This window comes from Aquila chrysaetos, chromosome 2 (assembly GCF_900496995.4).
Source record: "Aquila chrysaetos chrysaetos chromosome 2, bAquChr1.4, whole genome shotgun sequence".
In the NCBI taxonomy this organism is placed as follows: domain Eukaryota; kingdom Metazoa; phylum Chordata; class Aves; order Accipitriformes; family Accipitridae; genus Aquila; species Aquila chrysaetos.
The window spans coordinates 16,649,614-16,670,356 of NC_044005.1; the positions used below are offsets into that span (position 1 = coordinate 16,649,614).

At 36.4% G+C, this 20,743-nt stretch overlaps 1 protein-coding gene across 8 annotated transcripts in view; it reads right to left on the minus strand.

Moving 5' to 3' along the window:
* Window positions 1-5,026: 5,026 nt before the first annotated feature.
* The window catches only part of PAPOLA (poly(A) polymerase alpha), a 49,061-nt gene continuing 33,344 nt past the window's right edge, over window positions 5,027-20,743 (minus strand). For 3 of the 8 annotated variants that reach the window (XM_030032118.1, XM_030032069.2, XM_030032110.2), the window contains exons 16-22: window positions 17,515-17,636; window positions 15,710-15,852; window positions 13,365-13,465; window positions 11,550-11,770; window positions 11,093-11,158; window positions 9,397-9,471; window positions 5,027-7,232 (exon numbers count right to left, since the gene is read on the minus strand). In XM_030032118.1, the coding sequence (XP_029887978.1) occupies window positions 7,137-7,232; window positions 9,397-9,471; window positions 11,093-11,158; window positions 11,550-11,770; window positions 13,365-13,465; window positions 15,710-15,852; window positions 17,515-17,636 (824 nt within the window). In that variant the 3' untranslated portion in view covers window positions 5,027-7,136. Of the gene's footprint in view, window positions 7,233-9,133; window positions 9,236-9,396; window positions 9,472-11,092; window positions 11,159-11,549; window positions 11,771-13,364; window positions 13,466-15,709; window positions 15,853-17,514; window positions 17,637-20,743 lie in introns of all 8 variants that reach the window. The other 5 variants (XM_030032126.2, XM_030032090.2, XR_005933605.1 and 2 more) reach the window with 4 other exon arrangements.

Genomic DNA, 20,743 nt, shown 5'->3' on the forward strand with positions numbered 1-20,743 from the left:
AATTCTTAGATTATCTGTGAAAAACTAATGGGCCAGAAAGGAAAAATCAACACACTGTGGTGATTGCAACAACTCAAAGTGCGACTTCCATGCGTTTTTAAAAATATAGCCTATAGTAAATCAAACGCAAAAGTATTATTGAAACTAAAAAAAAAAAAAAAAAAAAGTCCTAATGGTACTAGATCAAACTGGCCGTTTTGACTTTATCTGCAAAGACAGAACATCTGGTGTGCTTCTGGCTAGACAGGTCCTATTCAGAGCAATGCTACCGAGACTATGAACCAACCCCTACACCTTCAAAACAAACAAACGCATGAGTGAGTTAGCTTATATCCCTGTGTTTAAAAAAAAAAAAAAAAAAAAATCATCTTAGGTTACTATAATTGCAGTCAGTTAATTGACAAACTTGAGAGCCTCCAGAATTAAACCTACGTTTTCATAAAACAAACCTTGAATTCAATTTTTTTTTTTTAAGTAGCTCAGTTAAGATGCAAAATTTAAAAATTGAGAAGAAATTCCTTGTGCTTATATGAACTGCTGGAAAAATGTTACTACATCAATACAATATTTTTTTTTTATTCAGAGCCACTACTACAAAACGAGATTTCATCCCTGTCTAGGTCAAAGGCTCATAGAACAGAAGCCCTTTTCTTAGTGTTTTGTTGTTGTTTTTTTAAGAATGTGAAAGAATACACATATAAAAAATGAATTTATTAATTCATTGGTAAACTACTACATATTTCAATCCAGTTAAAAAAAATTAAGAAACAATGTCCTGTGGGAAATAACCCCGGAAAAAGTCTATACTAGTATTTGTACAATTTGCCCACAGAAAATGATCTACCACCACTTAAAATGCGATCAGACCAAAAGGATTAATCTTCCTCCTGTAAATACATTCAAAAGCAAAACACTGAAGTGTGGGCTATTGAAATTGCTTTTTAAGTCATTGTTTTTGATTAGGGTTGCGAGGGTCTTTATCTCACTACCTATAAGGACTAGATGCTGCAAGAAAAAAAAAAAAGTACTAGATGAGATACTACATTTAGTGGTCAGAGAGATCATTAGTGTATAGAAAATCCACACACTGTTGTAAATGAAGATAAGAAACAGTAGGAATAATCAGTAATAATCCTAATATACTATGTGAGCAGATGGCCTAAACTATCAAATGTTTTATCAGTCTTACTGTTTTTTACATGGCAATGGATAAAAATTATACATGATAAACTATGGCTGAGACAATGAATGCTTCCATCCATCATTCTGGGCTTCTCTTATTCCAACCATGTGACTGAGTTGAATCAAGTTTATGACATCTTGGCAGGGAGATTCCTACAGAAGCTAGTATCTAGACTGAGTACACGAATAATGCATTTATTCCCCATAAAAGCAAAAAATGTTAATTTTAAGAACAAGTGATCTCTATTTCACTTCATTGAACCAGACCACAATGAAATATTTTAAAACTCCTAGCCCATCATTCACAAAAAATTTCAGAACTTACCTACACTAGCCTTTATATCACCACTGAAACTGCATTTGTTCTTAAAAGGCCATAAAGTTTTTAAAAAATTGTGTGGCAATCCTAAATAAAGGAAATCTCACTTTAAGAAGACAAGCTAAAAATCTAACAGAAATCCTCCGTATAAGCTGCAGACTCCTCTCCTCACGCACTGAGCAGGCTTGGCACAGCGTCCAGGCATGGCCAGCTCTCTGCTGGGGGCAACGTTCTTGGCTGTGAAGGCAGAGCATGCCCTCTGTCACTCATGGCGAGCAGTCCTGTCCAACTGTCTCTTTTCGACAACTTTATCATCAATCTCTTTATTAACAGCTCCACTGCAGACTGAGAACGCAAACAAGGACAGTGCGCATGCCAGATTTCTGGAAGGCACACAGCATCACACACCATACAGGGCAAGGTTTCAGGAAAGCTGAAGCAGAAGCTGTAGCGCAAAACTCTTATGTGCCATTGTAAGAAGTATCGTGTTTCCTGTGTTTACGTAGAATCCAACTTCTAATTGGGGAGAGGCAGGGAGGGAGGGTGTGGGGGGAAATTATTCCTCAAATGTCAAGGATCCCCCCTCGCATCCAGCTTTAACACCATTTGAAATGCCTGATCAACGAAGGGTACGTGACCTAACGTTCAACTTTAATAATTTTATCTGCTTTAGCTTAGCATATTACCCTAACAGAAGCAAACGTCACAGAAATAATCTCAGATGAAAAGTTTGAATTGATGTGTAGATTTTAAGCATGCAAAACATTTACTTAAGTAGACTTATTGAGGAAATTTACTTTTAAAAATACAAACATAAAACATATTCATAAAGTAGATGTGCTAGCAAATAAGACAGACAAAAAGACATTTGCACTTGTAAGCTGTCTGGTATCTGTGTGGGCCAGTTATTATGGGGCAGTTTAAATGCATTGGCTATTTCCTTAAGTTAAATAAATAAATGCAGCTTTCCTTACTCAACAAGTTGGGGTTTTATCACCTTACATCAATAGTAATTCTCCTCTTTATCCTTTCCTATTACTTGCCTGGATTCTGGCTCTTATTTAAAGACAGTAATTTACTGCAAAACCCAAGCTTGATAATATCTGCATATACCATTAAACAGTTTTTTTCTAACCATTAGTATGCTGTTAAATTTGACTTTTTCTAAATTCATTATCTTTAGAGTTTATGAGATAAAAATTTAATAAAGTGTGTAGGACATTGTCATTCTTAGCTTATTTTAAGCACTCCACTAGAATACAGAGGTCATAAAAATACTGAGGTCATTAAAAAAAACCAGACACACTGAATAGGAGCAGTGATCTGGTTAATTTGTTAAGTGTGGGAGGAAGAAAAAAAAAAAAATGAAGTTACCTAAAGATAGAAAGATAGCATTTCAGAATTTAGTCAGAACTCCACAAATATGCCTAAACTTTATTAAAAAAAACACTGGAGTTAAAAAAACCAAAAAGCAGATGGGACATCCAGCAGTGGTTCATTGTATTAGCTTTTTCATAATAAAACATGCCCTCTGAAGTTTGATATCAAAGTTTGCATTTGGTTGGTGAAGATAGCAGCAGATGTTTGATGTTTGTAGATATTTCAACCTATTAGTTTGAACTTTGTAGACGTATCAAACTGCATCTGCCTCTATCAACAAATCCAAGATGGTTTGTTTCTATTGAACAGATCCTTAATTCTACTAAGATTATTAAACTAAAAATGATTTATTACTGACGTTTTTCCAATACAAACATTGGATCTTTGAAAAAGTGAACCTACCCAGTACTCAGCTAATATACGTGTATACAGACATTCATGACTGTATGATCAAGACCTGCACATTTTTAAGTGACAAAATTTTTGGTAAGTATTGTTCAGCCACAAAGATGCCAAAGAGAGGTCAAGCATAGCAAAGCTACTCAATTAGCATGTTTATGAAGTTACATAAATGACGCCAGGATCACTTCAACATGTGAAATGCCTTTTGTAGAAATGCACACAACCTCAAAAAAAAAAAAAGTATTATGAGAAAATAAACATACTCTGCTTCCTCAGTAACCTCCACAGTAGTTTTTCTTGCATTTAAGTATAGATTCTGGCTCAGTAATATCTAGTGTGTTCTTCCTATACTGAATTATTTTTGGTTCTTCTAGAAAGTGAAGAACTCGGTTTTAACTGTTATTGTTGATTAAAATTGGTTCTCTCATTAAGGTACATTTACTATCAATTGATATTCATTACTACTCAGTTACTATATACTTGTAGCTACAAGTTTAAAGATTTTGCAGTTAAAAAAAAAAAAAAGAAACGTGCTAAGAAATGGCATGCACACATACTACCTACAGCAAGGAACCACAACTTTAGCTAGAACTCATCAACTCAAATGTCTGATTCAAATCAGTATGTCTAAAGCCATCTGTTAGAGCCATGGCTTATTAATGTTAATTATTTTGGCTACAACAGTAATTTTCAGCTTCTTGTTTGCAGATCCTTATGAGTCCGTGAACTTACTTCTGGAGGTTCATGATGGGTAACTCAAGAAAAACAAGCCTATTGAAGCCTATTGCCAGTAGATTGAGAAACACTGAACAGAAATTTGTATATCTACTAGCAGATTTTTATTGGTCAGAGAAAAATAAGAGGAATTAAAGTCATAAATAACATCAGCTGTGATGAAAGGGAGATGGGGTGGGCAAGATATAAAGAAGATGAATCTGTTCTAAACAAGACAAGCAACTGCATGCTGTGAAAAATATATGCAACACAAAGGTTTATTGTTTTAGGCAGGGTAATTATAATATGAAGACCATAATCATCAGTGGTTTTAGCAGTTAGAGAAATTTTAGTCAAAAGGAGGCTACTTAAAGTTACTCACATCAAGCATTTGGAGGATTGGGCTCATGCTGATACAAAGATCAATCAAGTGATGCACAGCTACTTGTAATTTTTACTTTTATTTCAGGGCAAGCTTAAAGTATTTGACAAGAAGAGAAACAGTGCCATCTGCTGATGTAAGAAATAGTCACGCACAAGAAAAGCGAGCATAAGATACCAAAACTGTTACAGCTAATGTTTTTAAAAAATGGAGTTCAAACTTCTAAAGAAAATAGTACAGCCCCAAATTATTTATGCACATAATTCTTCTAGTTTTGTCAGCTTTTAAGAATTTAAGATTTTGAGATGGACTCCTAATCAGGAGACAAGGAACGGATGCTCATAAAATGTTTGGGGTTTTTTTTTGTTTGGGTTTTGGGGGGCAGGGGGCACGCAGGGCAATAAACACTGCCTCCACCAAGCCACTGCACAACCCACAACCTTTGCCTTTAACAGACTGGAACTCAACATCCTGCTGAGAGTTAATTCCACTTCCTATATCTAACATCATGCTTATCTGGAGAACATTCATTTATGTACTGTTTCTTCCAGGCCACACCATATTTTGTCTTCGCAGAAAATCTAAGAGCTAAGTATGAATTAAGAGAGTAAAATCAACTTTGTACATTCAGAAAAATCAGACAACTATGGGATTGTGCTGTTTTTTATTGTGTTTTCAATGGAGAAATACATCATCTGTTTACAAAATAGCTCTTGAAAAATACAAGGAGTACAGATACTATAAAACAAAGCAAACTCCAGTCATGAGACACTACGTACATCATGCGAAAGCAACAGTCTGATCTCCAGGTTATGAAAACTAGAATTAAAAAGTCACTATACAGAAAGGTTCCAAGTTCCCAGCTTGGCAAAACTTGGGTGCAGTTACATGAAACGTTTAATAAAATGAAAAAAATTTTCCGATGTGTAAACAAAATGACAAGACTAAATTTGTGCCTGGCAATTTCGATCTAAACTCCATAGCTACACAAAATACACAGACACCTTGTACACTTCAACTGTTAATATAACCTTCTTTGGGGGGTGGATGACAGCAGGCTGCACAGGGCAAGGAAAAGAGAAATATTGTATACTAGACATCTTAGACAAATGGCAAAAAAACCCTTCAGTTACTGCACAGCCTAAGTAAAAGATAAGCTACACTCTGACTTCGGAGAATTAATTTAGAAGGATAAGGGGAAGAGTGTAAGTAATTTAATTTTAACATGAAAGATGCACGTGTAATAGGATGGAGCACAATGGGAGAAGGGAGTTCATAAAACATGCTAATCAAAGTATGGGAAGTATGATTTGACATTCCACATATTTCAGACTTAAGTAATAGTAACATGAAGTTTGTTATCTACATCTGGTACTACTGTTGGTAACCCTCATGTTCCTCAAAATACTGCTGTTCTTTGCCATGAGAGATTCAGTTATTTAAAAAGAAAAAGTTGTAACTTTTCTGATAGGACTACAAGAACAAAAAAATAGGAGTAAGAGAGCTTACTAGATGTCAAGTGCTTACTAGAAATGTGATTTTTAAAAATTCGGTGTTGTTCAGTATGTAAAACTATTTCTGATGAGCCATCTAAAAATAAAAAGGTTAAAATTCTTAGGGAAAAATCTTTTTGCCTTTATTTAAAATTTTAAGCTTTTTAACGCATACAGGACTTTTATGGAGTGTACAAAAATCATCTTATATTTAGTGATTCAAAGGCCATCAAGACAGGTGTTATATTTCACAGGCACACAATATTTACTTAAACACTTTAGTCATGGGACAAAATTTTGAATTTGTGCCTATAGGCCACAAGGTATTATGATTAGGTAAGAGTTGGGGGGGGGGAACCCAAATGAATACATGGCTTGTTTTTATTTTGTATAAATAACTATTGTCCTATATGGTGCATACAAGCTCAAAAAAAAAAAAAAACCAACCACAAAACAACAACAAAAAAACCCCACCAAAACCCCAACATTAAATGCAAAAGCTTCTCCCATGAAATAAAGGGATCAAAAAGGGAATAAGGAGTTTGATTAGCTCAAAGGAAAGTTTATTTGCTGTTTGATTGCTGATCTGTATGCACCTTAAAACAATCCTATAAATAAAAGTAGACCACATCTTAAACATGTCCCACCAATACCAAAACTTCCCAATTACTTCCTCAACTTATGTCTTATAACCTCAAGATTTGACATTTCATTTTACAGGCTTACTGCTGCTTGATGGCAGTTGAACTAGATATACTATACACTTTGTTTTCAATGTATAGTATATCATAGAACGTCATCCAATTTGCAGATTACTACTATTGAAGAGGTTCTTCAATAAAACGAAAGTGTATCAGCTGAAGATCTAAAATTAGTCATACTCCAATAAAAAAAAAAGTACATAAAAGTGCATTTAAGGGATTCTTATGCCAGTTTTATCTCAATTTTGAAACAATGCATCAAACAAATTCAATCAGAATGTCAAATATGGCTACAAATAGTGTTTATGTTTTTAAAGGCAGTAATCCTTCGAAATATTTAATGCAACTGTTGCTAACACATTAATTGTACTCCTGGCTTCACATACTAACCTGGACTTCCAATCAAATGGTGATTTTAGCCCAGAAAGGGAAGTGCACAAAATATACCTAAATCCATTTGCAATTATGTTCTAGTCTTGCACCCTCCGTTCTCCTTTTTTTCTAGGATTAGAAGACAACAGGTTGAGTTGGCAGATACTGTTTATGGACCCCTGAGGTTGTTTTTACCGGTTCAATCTCAATTTTATTGAATTCTTGATAACAGGAATAGGATTTGCAGGGAGAGCAGGGATATCTGAAAGGTCTGTACTGGGTGTTTTCTGAAAAGAAAAGAAAAAGGTTGACTGTATTTTAACTTTGTAAATATCAAAACAAAAATTCTGTAGTAATTGACACTAATTTTCAAAACCAAGATCTTTAGAAGAGTTTTTAGGAATACACCAAGATAAGGATAATTACAAATTATAAATATAGGAGCAGATTTTTCTTTGCCTACACAGTCATTATTAAGGAAAATTTGTACAAGAGTCTCTTTCATAGTGTGCATTTCCCTTTTTGACAACTGCAAGACATTAGGAAGTGCTGCAGATAAAGCTGAGCCTACTAATAACCTGTATTATAATACAACATAATATCCACATAATACAGGTGCTTGATCAGTGACATCTACTATCGGATCTACATGTTTAGTATTTAAAAATTCCTTTGAACAATTCAGTGTTAAGCCTTAGACCCTTACAGATGAATGATGAAAACCTGTCCCCAGTGCAAAGTATGTGTCTTCATACATTCACACTTCAGACTGTTTAAAAGCTCTTTACAGCAAAGTTACCAACTTTTCATATTGGTTTAGATTTACATGGAAAAGGTATGATGAACTCTAAAACAGTGCTATATGACTGGGTTAAGAGTTTCACCCTGTAAATAATCTGAACGCTTTTCTCACTTAAAAAGACTTAAACCCCATTCAGCAAAATTATATCTAAAGCCAAATAAAGGAAAACACAGAAAAGGAACACTCTCAAGATTCAGTGTGATTCACTCATTTCTCACACGCTTAACAAGCTTCTGTTGTTGGTTTGGTTTTGTTTGGTATTTTGGGGTTGGGTTTTTTTAAGTATTTCTCTTCCACTGCAGCAGATTATTTGCCATCCCAATAACCCAGCTATTACGCAATACTTCTGATGATTTATCATAAAATGTTTTCTTATGCTATAAATGTTCAAATTTAATATAAGGTACATTTGATACATGGGAAAGACCGCATAAAAATGACTGCTCTTAATTGTTGTTTTATTAAAAAGAAATCAATTGAGTTAACGCTGACTGATATGGTACCAAAGCACAATGCAACAAGGACTCAGGGCAAAATAGCTTTGACCTCCCACCTCCCCCCTGCCCCCAGTAGACCACTCTGGTGCTGACCCGCAGTTTAACACGTTTCCATTTTCTGCAACATGAGCAGTGTTTTAAACACAGCCAACAAGAATACTGAAAAATGACAGAAGAGGCCCACCATTCTTTTGCAGTTTCCAGACTACTTATGGTAAAATAACAACTACACACTTTGTAAAAGCTACAAAGCTTTATATAATCATTCCTCAACAACAGGCGAAATACACTTGGTGTAATAAGCAACCTAAAAAATTTTCCTGAGGCAGTTTAGAGTGCCCATGTAACAACTAAAGTTTTTGCCAAACAATTTTGGTACCTTTATTCAGTACTGCTCATATAGTTTAAAAAGTCTGATAACAAATACCATTAATACTATTGCAATATATATCCTTTTTGAATCAATACATTGACTACACATCGTTTAATGAGTAAAGTGTGTATAAAATGCTTTGGGATAGTGAAACTTTAATCAGTAGTGCACTAAGAGAAGCTTAAAAATACTAGTAAAGACAAAGATGCGTTCTCTAAAAGTTGTTACAATATTAGGAACAAAAATTTAAGCGAATGCCACAGAATTCTTAATGTCTATTTTTCCAACCCTCCTTACGCTTACAATACCTGCAGTGAAGCAACACAGCTGGCTAATGAACTATAACATTACAAGTTCTCTCTTATACCAAATGTCAGAATCTGAAGTTACATTTCAGACATTCTCAACCTCTACCAGGATATCTTTGAGCAGCAGCTATTTAAAGCATTTGTTTCCTTGTTAGAAAGGATTATTCTGTGATGTGCGAAGCACAAAGGAATAAACCAAGCCCCTTACTTTGAAGGCACAATTCAGAAGAGCGAATCCAGCTTCGGTCAGTTTGTATGGCAAGCCATACATGTTTAGCTACAATGCACATTCAATAAGATCAATGACCATCTAAAACACAAAAATTGTGACAGTAACAACAAGCAGCTTTCCATACAATGGATTTATATTAAAAATTATACAGTTATTTTTAACATCTGGACTCATTTTACTTTCAATGTTTTCACTGCAGATTAGCGCACACAGAGAAGTGTTGTTTTTAAAAACAGTACCTGAGGAGCTTGCAGAGAAGTTGTCTGAAGAGTTTCTGTTTGAGAATTAACATTCACTTCTGTCTCAAGTTGCTCCTAAAAACACAAAGGCAGTTACACCACTTCCAATTATAAAAGCTATTTGTACAGAACTCCATTAACCAGAACACGCCTTTAAGTCGTTCATATACAGCAAAAGAAAAAAGGCAAGTATAGGTACTTGCTGCATTGATACCCATCCTTTCATAATACAGAAATCACCACACTAGAGAATGTTTTGCTGATTAGGAATTTGACAAGCTACATTTCTCAGCTGGCCTTGTTTAAGCACTTAACATCTTTTATACAGAATCCTATAGGAAAACACTACATGTCATTCAACTCATTAAAGACAAAAAGCATAGTATCAAGGAAGACCACGTGAAAAGCTACTGAATTTGTTGCAAATTCAACTGCTTTTCCACTCTTTTTGTCATTCTGCCAGAAAAGTTTTCCTGCTACTTTAATGGGTTGAATCAGCTTTCTGGATGAACAGGTGAATGTGAGAGCCAGTTTTTCAGGTAAAACAGTGGGACTGCATGGCTAAAGCAGGACAGTGGCATGTTCTCATTTTAATGAAAACAGCCTGTTAGTTAAAATTGTACCATTTAGTAAACAAAAAGGCATGCATTTCAATAGAGGAAAAACCTATGTTTAAGAAGTTTATTCCTCCATTTCCTTCCATGCATATTAATGATGTAAGAGTTAGAGGAGACTGACAATAAAAGCTAACAGGATTACCTATGTGTTTTTTTGTAATGATATGTATCCAAAGGACCTATTTTCAATGTTAGGATTAAATGCTTACATGCATTTCTGCCTTCACCCGTCTTGAGTTCAAAGAGATTTCAAGGTGACTACATAACAAGATACAATTCCTCACTTAAGGGTGTGGAAACTATAAGCCAAAGCACTTAAACATTTTAATAGATATTTTAATTTCCTGGCATATTTTCCAGAGTATTCTAAAGGCAACAGAACGTGCCCTATAAAAATGGTATACACCCAAGTGGAAAGCGGCTATCGTAAGGCTAAAGACAGACTGTTACCCTTTCTGTTCACCAAAAACCAGAAAAATTGTCTGCTAAATTACAAGATAGTGGAGGGGCATGCTTGAATCTCTAGAAGTCCCCAAAAGGTATGCTGTAACTTCATACAATAATTTCACTACCAGAAAAAATTTATTTACAATCATTTGAAATTTTTTTTTTTTATCTAAAAAGTGAACAAGGTAGCACCTGGCTTTGGGATTCTCAACCCAACATGCAAAAATCCCAACGGAATACATAGGACAACTGTTCTTTAACTAAGTAACATACATCGAGTTCGGCATAAAGGCAAAGCAAGGCATATAGACACATCCCCAATCTAACAAATTTAAATATCATCATTAATTTTTTCACCATGCATAATACTGTGTGAATGACCAGCAAAGAAATCACTGTCCTATGTGACCATGGACTCAGGCTCAGCTTAGCCTGGCAGCAGGTAATGTACTGCAATTCATTAATATTGACATATACATTGAAAAAAATAATGTATCGTTTTGATACCTTTCCTGGAGAGTCTATACTATATCTACAAAGACTCTTAGTCATTCCTAGAGGGAAACACAGTAATTTTCACAAGAAAGATCCCGATTAATAAACACAAAATTGCATGGTCTAGGCATAGATACCTTAGTTTCCATTTTTTCATGCTCATTCAAATCTATACAGCTAGTATCTTCACTTATTTCATCCTGCTGAAATGCAAACAAACCCAGAAACTATTAAAAATCATAAAAACATTTTAAAAAAACCAAGAAAGTAAGGTTGTAAAGTGTTTTTGAAGACAATTAGTTGTAAGACTTAACGTGTTATACTCCAACAAAAAAACTGCTTTTAAGAATTTAGAATCTAAGCATTTGTGCTAATGCAGTACATGTATCATGTGATGAATATCAGCATAATAAAAAAACCACTAACACCTAAGGAAGCTGAATACATAAAGCAGCAATGCAGTCAGAGTAGGAAATATACATCCTATTTAACAAAATATTTGAAACCTGGACTATGAGAATCAGCACTTTGCAGCTGAAATGAATATTCAAAGTTTTGAACATTGCTATAGTATGATCTCGAAATCTCAAATACCTCCTCAATTTTCATCTTCTTGGGAGACTCTTCTTTATGGGGAGATGATGTCCTTTTCACTGCTGTGACAGGGCTAGGCATTTTTGTTGCAACATTTCCTGAAGTTCTTGGTGATGGATTTAATAGATACGCTGAGGAAACAATTCTAGAGATGGTAGGCTTTGGTGGTGGAGAAATGGCTGGTTGTGTGGCAGTTTGAGGAATGCTTTCATTTGAAGTACCTGTGGATAAATAACGTAAAAAGCTTCAACAAGAGGAGTTGACACAACCATTTCGGTTCAATCACTGGTACTTTTGGTCTCTAGTTAAAACCATTGTTATCAAGTAGGCATCAATGAAGTGGCACAGTTAGTGGTATAAGCATCACATTTGGAACAGCAGGTGTGCATACACAGCACAGTTTAGTTTCAAGCTTGTTCTGAGGCCAAATTCCTGTACCAGATACAGGGTAGCCGTGTCAGAGACACTCTGCTTGGTCTAATTAACCCTGCTTAACAGCAGGGTATCCTAGCCCAGACAGAGCTCTGTGCTAATATAGCTATATTATTCTTGGTACCTAAAGAAGTTTTACTGTTTCTGTACTCAGCCATATACATGCATTGCCAAAGACTGCCTTAAATCAAAACCAAGAGCAATCTGATACTCCCTTTACTCACTCAAACATGAAGTTTATCATTTCTCAGGCTCAGAGTACGCAATGACAGATATGAAGTCATCACAGAGCATCAGATAAAAATCTGACACTGCATAGATCCTTTTGAAAAATGCTCCGTACGACAAAGCTCTACCTCATCAATCGCCTACCTCAAACCAGTAAGCGCATATAGGGAGATGCTCCAGGATGAGAAAAATTACATTGCAGAAATTTTCCATTACTAACTATCAGGTGACTGCTTTTGATTAACCAAAATACAAGAAGGAACAACTTCTGATATGCTTCCAAATCAAAAAAACAGTCATGCCATTTAAGGTCCACTTAGCACTCATCGACAAGCTTACTCACATTGATGTACCTGTGACTTATGATAAAAATCAGAGAACACTAAGACTCCACCGTCCCACGTCAGAGCAAAGTAAGAGAGATCTCATCTTGAAAGGCTAACCAGTTGGTCCCCTCTTCCACCTGTTTCTGACTTGCTCCTTGTATTCAGCTAAAGTTCCATCAAAAAAGAGGAGTAGCTGACTCTGCTAAGTGAACATTTTCACCAGATGCCTTTGGTCTTTCACTAAAAAGTCAATTTTTTTTAATTTATTTTTTTTTAAGTATTAAGTGAAGTGTACTTTTTCTTGTAGAAAACATGGATGATAAAGTCAGCACACACCGTGGGACATACTTGAAGTGATGTCAGTAAGGAGCATATGTTCTGCTTACATCTGAGTATTTTTCACTCCTAGAATCAATTTCATGAAGCACAAGGAGCAGGAACATGGGATAACAGCTTACAGACAGTACAGAATCAACTTTTGGGTTTAACCACAAACAGATTAAAAATAAATACAAAAATTGCTCTTCCAGCTTTAGTTAGTTTTCCCTCACTTGACCAACTGAACTACAGACCTGCATCAGGTCACTGGAAAACTATTGCTATTGTGAATGGCAAATACAAATCCCCGAGAATAAAAGAATAAATAAATATCGCACCACAAAATATTCCACCATGATTTCCCAAGTCCTGAAGAAATTAGTTAAATATGTGTATCAAGGAGAACATGTTACAGCGTGTGTTAAGTAAAGACCTCAAACTGGAAGAAAAACTGCTTTATAAAAGTTACAAAAGAATCAATAGAAGCAATATACTATGCCATTTTCCTTACCCCCTGAGCTTTCACTGGAATTTATTTGTGGCACAGTGACTTCAGAAGCCTGTATGTTGGTCACAGATGCTGCTGTTACAGCTGGCGCAGGACTGCTTCTGCTAAAAAGAGAAAAATGACGAAATGGTGAACATTATAGTAAAGCTATGGTGCTATACGATCCGCCTTTCATCACATTCTATGCATGGCCACTAACCATAGCTGATAGGATTTTACCTACATTACAGAGCAGATCACAGCAGAAGACAGAAATGAGTGTTGGCAATCTACTATCAAACTTGAGCAATGGAAGCTATTTCAAATATTTAATCTGAATCACTTCAGAGACAGTTTTTTACACCAGTAAGAAGTTGCATTTAAGAAAGGAAAAAATTAAGGCAATGTCTGCCCAAATAAGGTGCAGGGAAAAACAGAGCAAGTATTTTCCTGAAAGATGGAACAAAACCGGTATAGAAGGACTAGAATAGAAAGTTTGTTTTCAATCTACACACACCATTACAACTGATTTCAGTCTGGACTTCCCAAGCAAAGGCCTGGGATTTCACATGACAAAAAAATTGTTTTTTTCATTTTCAAGAAACAAGGAAGCAGTACGTGTCTAAAATCAACACAGGGAAATTTCCACTTCAATTGTGACATCCTAGATATGATAGACTTCTTTTAATAGCATGGTCAGTAGCATCAACTATTGGAAATCATTTACCAAGGAATTCTAAATAAAAGAGCACTTGTTAAAAGGAGTAAGTTTAGTGAACTTAAGTATGTTATCCTACACAACATCCTATAAAATACATCTAATACCAGACAATTGTAGGATATTGTTGTTAACTTCTCTGTGTATCAAATAGACAAACATGAGACTCTTGAAGAGAGAGTAGAATCCCGTTTACCTGGGCAAACTGAAGTTTAGATAGGAAAAGACTTAATACTGAAAGTTAAGATTAAGATAAACATTAATATGTACACTTTGAAAATGCAATGGAAAATTACATGTTCCTAAAGCTTAATTTCATAGAATCATAGAATGCTTTGGGTTGGAAGGGACCTTAAAGATCATCTAGTTCCAACCCCCCTGCCATGGGCAAGGACACGTTCCACTAGACCAGGTTGCTCAAAGCCCCATCCAACCTGGCCTTGGACACTTCCAGGGATGGGGCATCCACAACTTCTCTGGGCAACCTGTTCCAGTGCCTCACCACCCTCACAGTAAAGAATTTTTTCCTAATATCTAATCTAAATCTACCCTCTTTCAGCTGAAAACTGTTACCCCTCGTCCTATCACTACACTCTCTGTTAAAGAGTCCCTCCCCATCTTCCCCGTAGGACCTCTTTAGGTACTGGAAGGCTGCTTTAAAGTCTCCCCAGAGCCTTCTCTTCTCCAGGCTTAACAACCCCAACTCTCTCAGCCTGTCCTCACAGGGGAGGTGCTCCAGCCCCCTGATCATCTTCCGTGGCCCTCCTCTGGACTCGCTCCAACACGTCCATGTCTTTCTTCTGTTGGGGGCCCCAGAGCTGAACACAGTACTCCAGGTGGGGTCTCACCAGAGCAGAGGGGCAGAATCACCTCCCTTGACCTGCTGGTTACACTTCTTTTGATGCAGCCCAGGATACGGTTGGCTTTCTGGGCTGCTAGCACATGTTGCTGGCTCATATTCGGTTTTTCATCCACGAATATGCCCAAGTCCTTCTCCACAGGACTGCTCTCAATCCACTCATCACCCAGCCTGTATTTGTGCTTGGGATTGCCCTGACCCATGTGCAGGACCTTGCACTTGGCTTGGTGAACTTCATGAGGTTCACACAGGCCCACCTCTCAAACCTGCCAAGGTCCCTCTGGACGGCATCCCTTCCCTCCAGCGCATCAACCGCACCACACAGCTTTATGTCACTGGCAAACTTGCTGAAGGTGCACTCAATCCCATGTAGATATCAGTAATAGCAGTAGCACTACTGATTTCCCAGACAAAAAGCCTGAACTTCTCTACTGTCTCACATTTTGATCCAAAACTCACATAACTCTTCCTCACTCTCACACCTCAATTTCCTGCTCACTACCTCTCACAGCCTCCCATTGCAGTGCCCCCAAGTTTTTATATCACCTCGTTCTTCTAAGCATCTTTACCCAACTTTATAATTCCTCATGTGAAGTCCAATGCCATGCTCCCTATTCCTCCAAATTTAGCCCTGCTCTAGTGCTCAAACTGGACATAGAGTGTCTGCAAGCTCCAATACAAAACATTCACACCTTGATAACTGTAGCATCTCATGCATGCAGTATTTGCTATGCTTTTAACACAAGCAGTTCAGGAACAGAGAGCAGCAACAAGACTGAAAGTCTTCATTACCCCTGAGAACTTCCAGAACTGTTCAATGGACTCGTCTTCATAGCACTAGTAGGCGAAGGCACAGACGTGCTGTTATCACTGTCCATAGACAAGTCTAGGCTGCTGTCATTCAGAGCTGTCAACCTGATCCCTTCTGTCGAATGCTGCAATCCACAAGACAAAAGAAAATTATATTAGTCTTAAGGGCTTAAAAATCAACACAGATTCAAATGATGTAGTATCTCAGTTATTCAAAATGTTAGTTGTTACATTTGTGAAGAAAAAAGAAACGAGAGATGATTTAACAGTGATGAGCTTCCACCATGAACTAAGCACGTATGCATGCCTTAAATACAGTTAAATTTAAGTACGTATTTAGGAAAAAAAAAAAAAACCTTCTAAAGTAGGAGCATTTGAAAACGCAAAACATAAATGGACAATTTTCAAATCCTTTTACATATAAAAAATCCACTATCCTGTCATTTACATTTTCAGGTTAACGATTCAGGTACAGATTTTTCTGATCCAATGATGTTCAAAAACATAAGATAAACTGTTATTATAATTAGTGATTGTATTTACAGCTTTATTTCAAGTTTCTTTGGTTTTGTGGACTTATAGATACTGTTTTCATTAACTTCAAAGTAATACTGATGTACATCAAAACCACAATTAATACAAAGAATTTAGAGACTGATTTGAACTTAGTCAGTGGAGAATAAAACCCGTCTTCTGACATAGCACTACTTAAAGAGGTACATTACTTAATATTTACCTTGTCCTCTGAAACATTATTTCAAACAGATTTACACTTGGTTTCAATACAAGATTTCCTATTCTTTAAAAAAGCAGTTAATATAAAACAGCTATAGTAAAAAAGCATGTTATTCTGATATACCTAAAACAGAGTATGTAACAGTGGTTTAGCTACTCACAAAACCAAGCAAACCTGTATTGCTCAGATTAAGCTAACACAAAAGAACCAGGGATTTTGAAATACAGACCAAATTGTTAAAATCAATATTCCACCCCCTTTTTTTCTGCCTCCATTGGAAGTAAATCGTACCCAACACAACAGCTCAATTAAAAATTTTCCTACCATTCCTATGTATGGCCACACAGGAAAACTATACATTGAGAGGGAAAATAACCCTGGCTAGGCAATGGGCAACGTTCTGATGTCAAAACTGTCATTTAAATCTTTTAATTAAAAGAGCAAACAATACCAAAAACTGCCAAGTTGCATGTTGAAGAATACTTTCCTTCAAATTATCCTCAAAGTATTCAACCTCAGTTACACCAACAGACTACCATCTTAGATATAAAAAGGCAGCAACAAGTTCAACATTCTACTCTGCTTCTATTTGATAACTTGCAATTTTACATTTAGGAGACTTACAGGAAAATCTAAGTAATAACAACTTAAAAGACAAAAAAGCTCGAGACAGCAAGAATTACTTGACTGATTATTCTATTGGTATTGTTACAGGTGCTTCCTTTAGGTGACCTGCATGTTAAAATAGGAAGAGAGCTTTAAAACCTTATTATTACACTGTTTTAAATCTGTTTAGTTTAAGAAGGCCAACAAAGTACAATATTTCAGCCAGATCTGAAGATACTATCCACATAGTTGATGTTCCGGGAAATCTAGTATTATATTTAGTGCATCTAGTAATACTGCTACAGTCAAATGAGATCACATTGCTTATACACGGAAAACTACGCTTTCAAAGTGTGATTTTAGTTCTTTGATTAGTAAATCTAAAAAGCTGACGAATCATTTCTCAATAGCATTTTTATTGCTTTCAAATATTAGTCAAATTTACCTTTTTCTTTTTCTGAAGCACATGATTGGGTAGCAGTTGGTGAAGTTGCTTACGTTTCACATGCCTTGCAGCAATCTTCATATCCATCTCAAACATCTTGCTGTTTATTGCTTGCCTATAAACTACACAATTAGAATAACATTAAGACATATTGAAGCATTTTGCAAAGTCACTTACTTGCCCAGCCACAAACAATTTGCATTTCAAAACATTTATTACCCTCAAGAACAAGCATAGTGTTTCCTTGTTCTGAAGAAAGTAAGTGAACTGCCTACTATGCCAGCACTGATAGTACAGACATTAAAACGTTACTTTGGAAACAGGTGATCTGTTTTCCAAGAAAAGCATCTTGCAAGCACACAGTTTTAACAGTACAGCTCTGAAGTGAATTCTTCATTTAATCTCAAAAAACTAAAGATAGAAATAAGATTTCCTCATAAGAATTACAGGATTTACATAAAACTATTTTCTTCACAGTTGATTCAGCTTTTATTTATGCAGCTCCTACAACAAATGGGTTCTAATTCAGGAGTTGAATGGTTGTGTGCCAGCTAATATATTACAAATCATTCTGGCAACTCAGATACTGCTACTTTTTTTATACAAAAGTGATTTATGTTTGGTTTTTTCTGCTGTGTTTTGGGCTTTTTTTTGGTTGGTTTGCTTTGTTTAGTTTTTTTTTGTTTGGTTTTTTTTTAATTACGACTACTATAATGAGCTATTTCTTTTAACCTCAGGGCATTTATTTCTGATGAGTTGACATGGTTAGTGCTAGTAAAGGAACTACACTAACCCAACATCTTGGGTTCAAGTAAAGCCAGGTAAAAATGAAAATTTGTTGTTCTTTCAAACCAACTTTCTATACAATGTTGAACAAAGCTGTGGCAGACGTATGAATAAAAAAATTGTTCTGTAGATCTTACATACAAAAATTTAAGAGGTTATCTCCCTTATTGTCTATTTTACAAATGTTAAGGAATCTCACTGAATTGGCTGTGAACATGTAATTAAAAAGCTGTTAAGAGACAGACACAGGAAGAGCTCAATGAATACTGCACATTAAAGAGCCTACTACACCAATTCTTGGTATTGAAGAAGCTCATAAAGTCTCTGTGTAAAGATTATACAGGTTACAGTTAAGGTAGGGGCATGGTCAGGAAAGCCAGACATGGTTAAAGCATTCCATATTCCTGACATTAGGTCTTACCAAAGTTTCAATACAAGGAAAACCTAGCCCACTCTTCATGGCTCACTTCCTCTCCCTGCTCCCACTAAAAAGCAAGTTATTCCCTAATTTCATTCTTGAAAATGCTTCAGTATTTTTGATAAAATCTTAGGATCTATTCCAAAAGACAGGACAGAAGTTTTCAAGATGAATTAAAAATGACAGACCCACACTAATTTGAGATGACAAACACACACCACACAAACAGAAACTGTTTGCCAGTTGGTTACCTTTGGAAGTGTGTTTACAAGTTGAACAGAAAACTACGCATCACAGTTTACAAAGATTTTGATGAAATGCTAGTTCATTTAAAATTGCACATATTTAGACAAACTTCAGATTTGAATGTAGTGCAAGTAAATCAGATTCAAAATCATAAGTGCAAGTTTCAGTATTTTTATACCAAAAATCAGACAAGTGCACTATTGAAATATCTGTTTATAAACAATAAAAGACCTGAGAAACTGTAATTCCTTCACTCCTTTAAAGCAGCAGCCAAGCTATTATGCCTTTTCTAAATTCTCAAAAATTAGGATGATGTGTCCATAGCTGTGAGAGACTGAAAGAGTTAATGTCTCAAACATTGTGGTGGGGCAAGTTCTGCTTAAAGACAAACCCTGCACAGCAAGGAACCAAGGTGAAAAGCCCATCAGCTCAGACATCAGCAACAGGAGGGGGAGGGCATGCTGCGGGGTGCCCAGCTCCCTGTTCCGATAAGCTATTCTGATACAAAGATCAAACAATGGCCACCTCTGCAGGGAAGGAGAAGTTACTCCGCAAAGGACCCCCAAGCCCAAGGGCTCACAAACTTCTCATTAGCCTGACAAGTTCGGGTGCCCGCCCGAAGGAGGGGCAACGATGATAAAAGGACACAAACTGAAGCCCCGGGGTGCGCAAGCCCAGCGGGACTGGACCCGTCGGCTGACTGGACCCAGGACCGGTGAAATCTCTCTTCCTTTTTCTCTGTCTTCTTCTCTCTTTCCTTTTCCTTTTCCACAATCCCTACACCTCATCCGTTTCAAGACATAAACCGTTGACCAAGTCTGAGACTAAGAGTAGATCCAGCTGCTCCTAGGCCCTTCTCCGAGGAGGAGTCTGGAAAGCAAGGGGGTCTGCTCTGAACCTCGTGACTCGACGGGAGGGATCTCCTTATTCCCTGAATTGATGTATATGGTTACATGGTTTACAGAAGTAGTCTTATGCCAATTCCTGTTGTGAGAAACCCTGCCACCTACTACCATGACTCCCCAGTTCAGTTTGCTTCTGTCATGAATAAAATCTTTAACTGATCATTTTGTGTCCTTTCACCTTAATTTAGCCCGAGGGAATTTCAAATTAAACATGACTCCCTGGTCTGTCCAGTCTGGGTCATGACAATAGTTTCACCTTCACTATGTGTAATCAAAAGCAATATTCCACCTCTTTTAAGAAAATAAAAATCCATTTGACTGAAAAAGGCAGATATATATATACACACACACACAGACTCCCCCACTGCAGCTATGTATGACAATAAAGAACTTTCAAATCTTGGCATGCTTTACTTTATTTAAAAAAAAAAAAAAAAAAGTATATTTATATTATATTCACTCATACACCCACACCAGGGGGAGGGTGGAAGGGGTGTACAATTTCCTCACTTCCAGTCTTACTGAGTCTTAGAAGTCCAGAGACCAGAGTTGCATTAGGTAGCACTTGAACCTATTCCTTTAACTCTGTAAACACATAATACTTGAGCCTTAACTGTCATTTGTTCAAAAAAAGATACTGAACATTTATTAGATAAGTCTGTCAAAGGTACTGCTCCTTTCTCATTCTTAAGAGTCTGGAGAGTCACACTCTCCAGCTGTCACCAATTCTTTGTTTACAAATTTCTTATGCATGTTCTAAATTATTTTCGTGAATCAAGAAGTAAACATTGGAAAAAGTAAAAAATTTTCTTGCACCAAGTCTTGGACATGAAAGTAAAAGTTACTGAACCAACTAGCTAGTATGGAACACCAT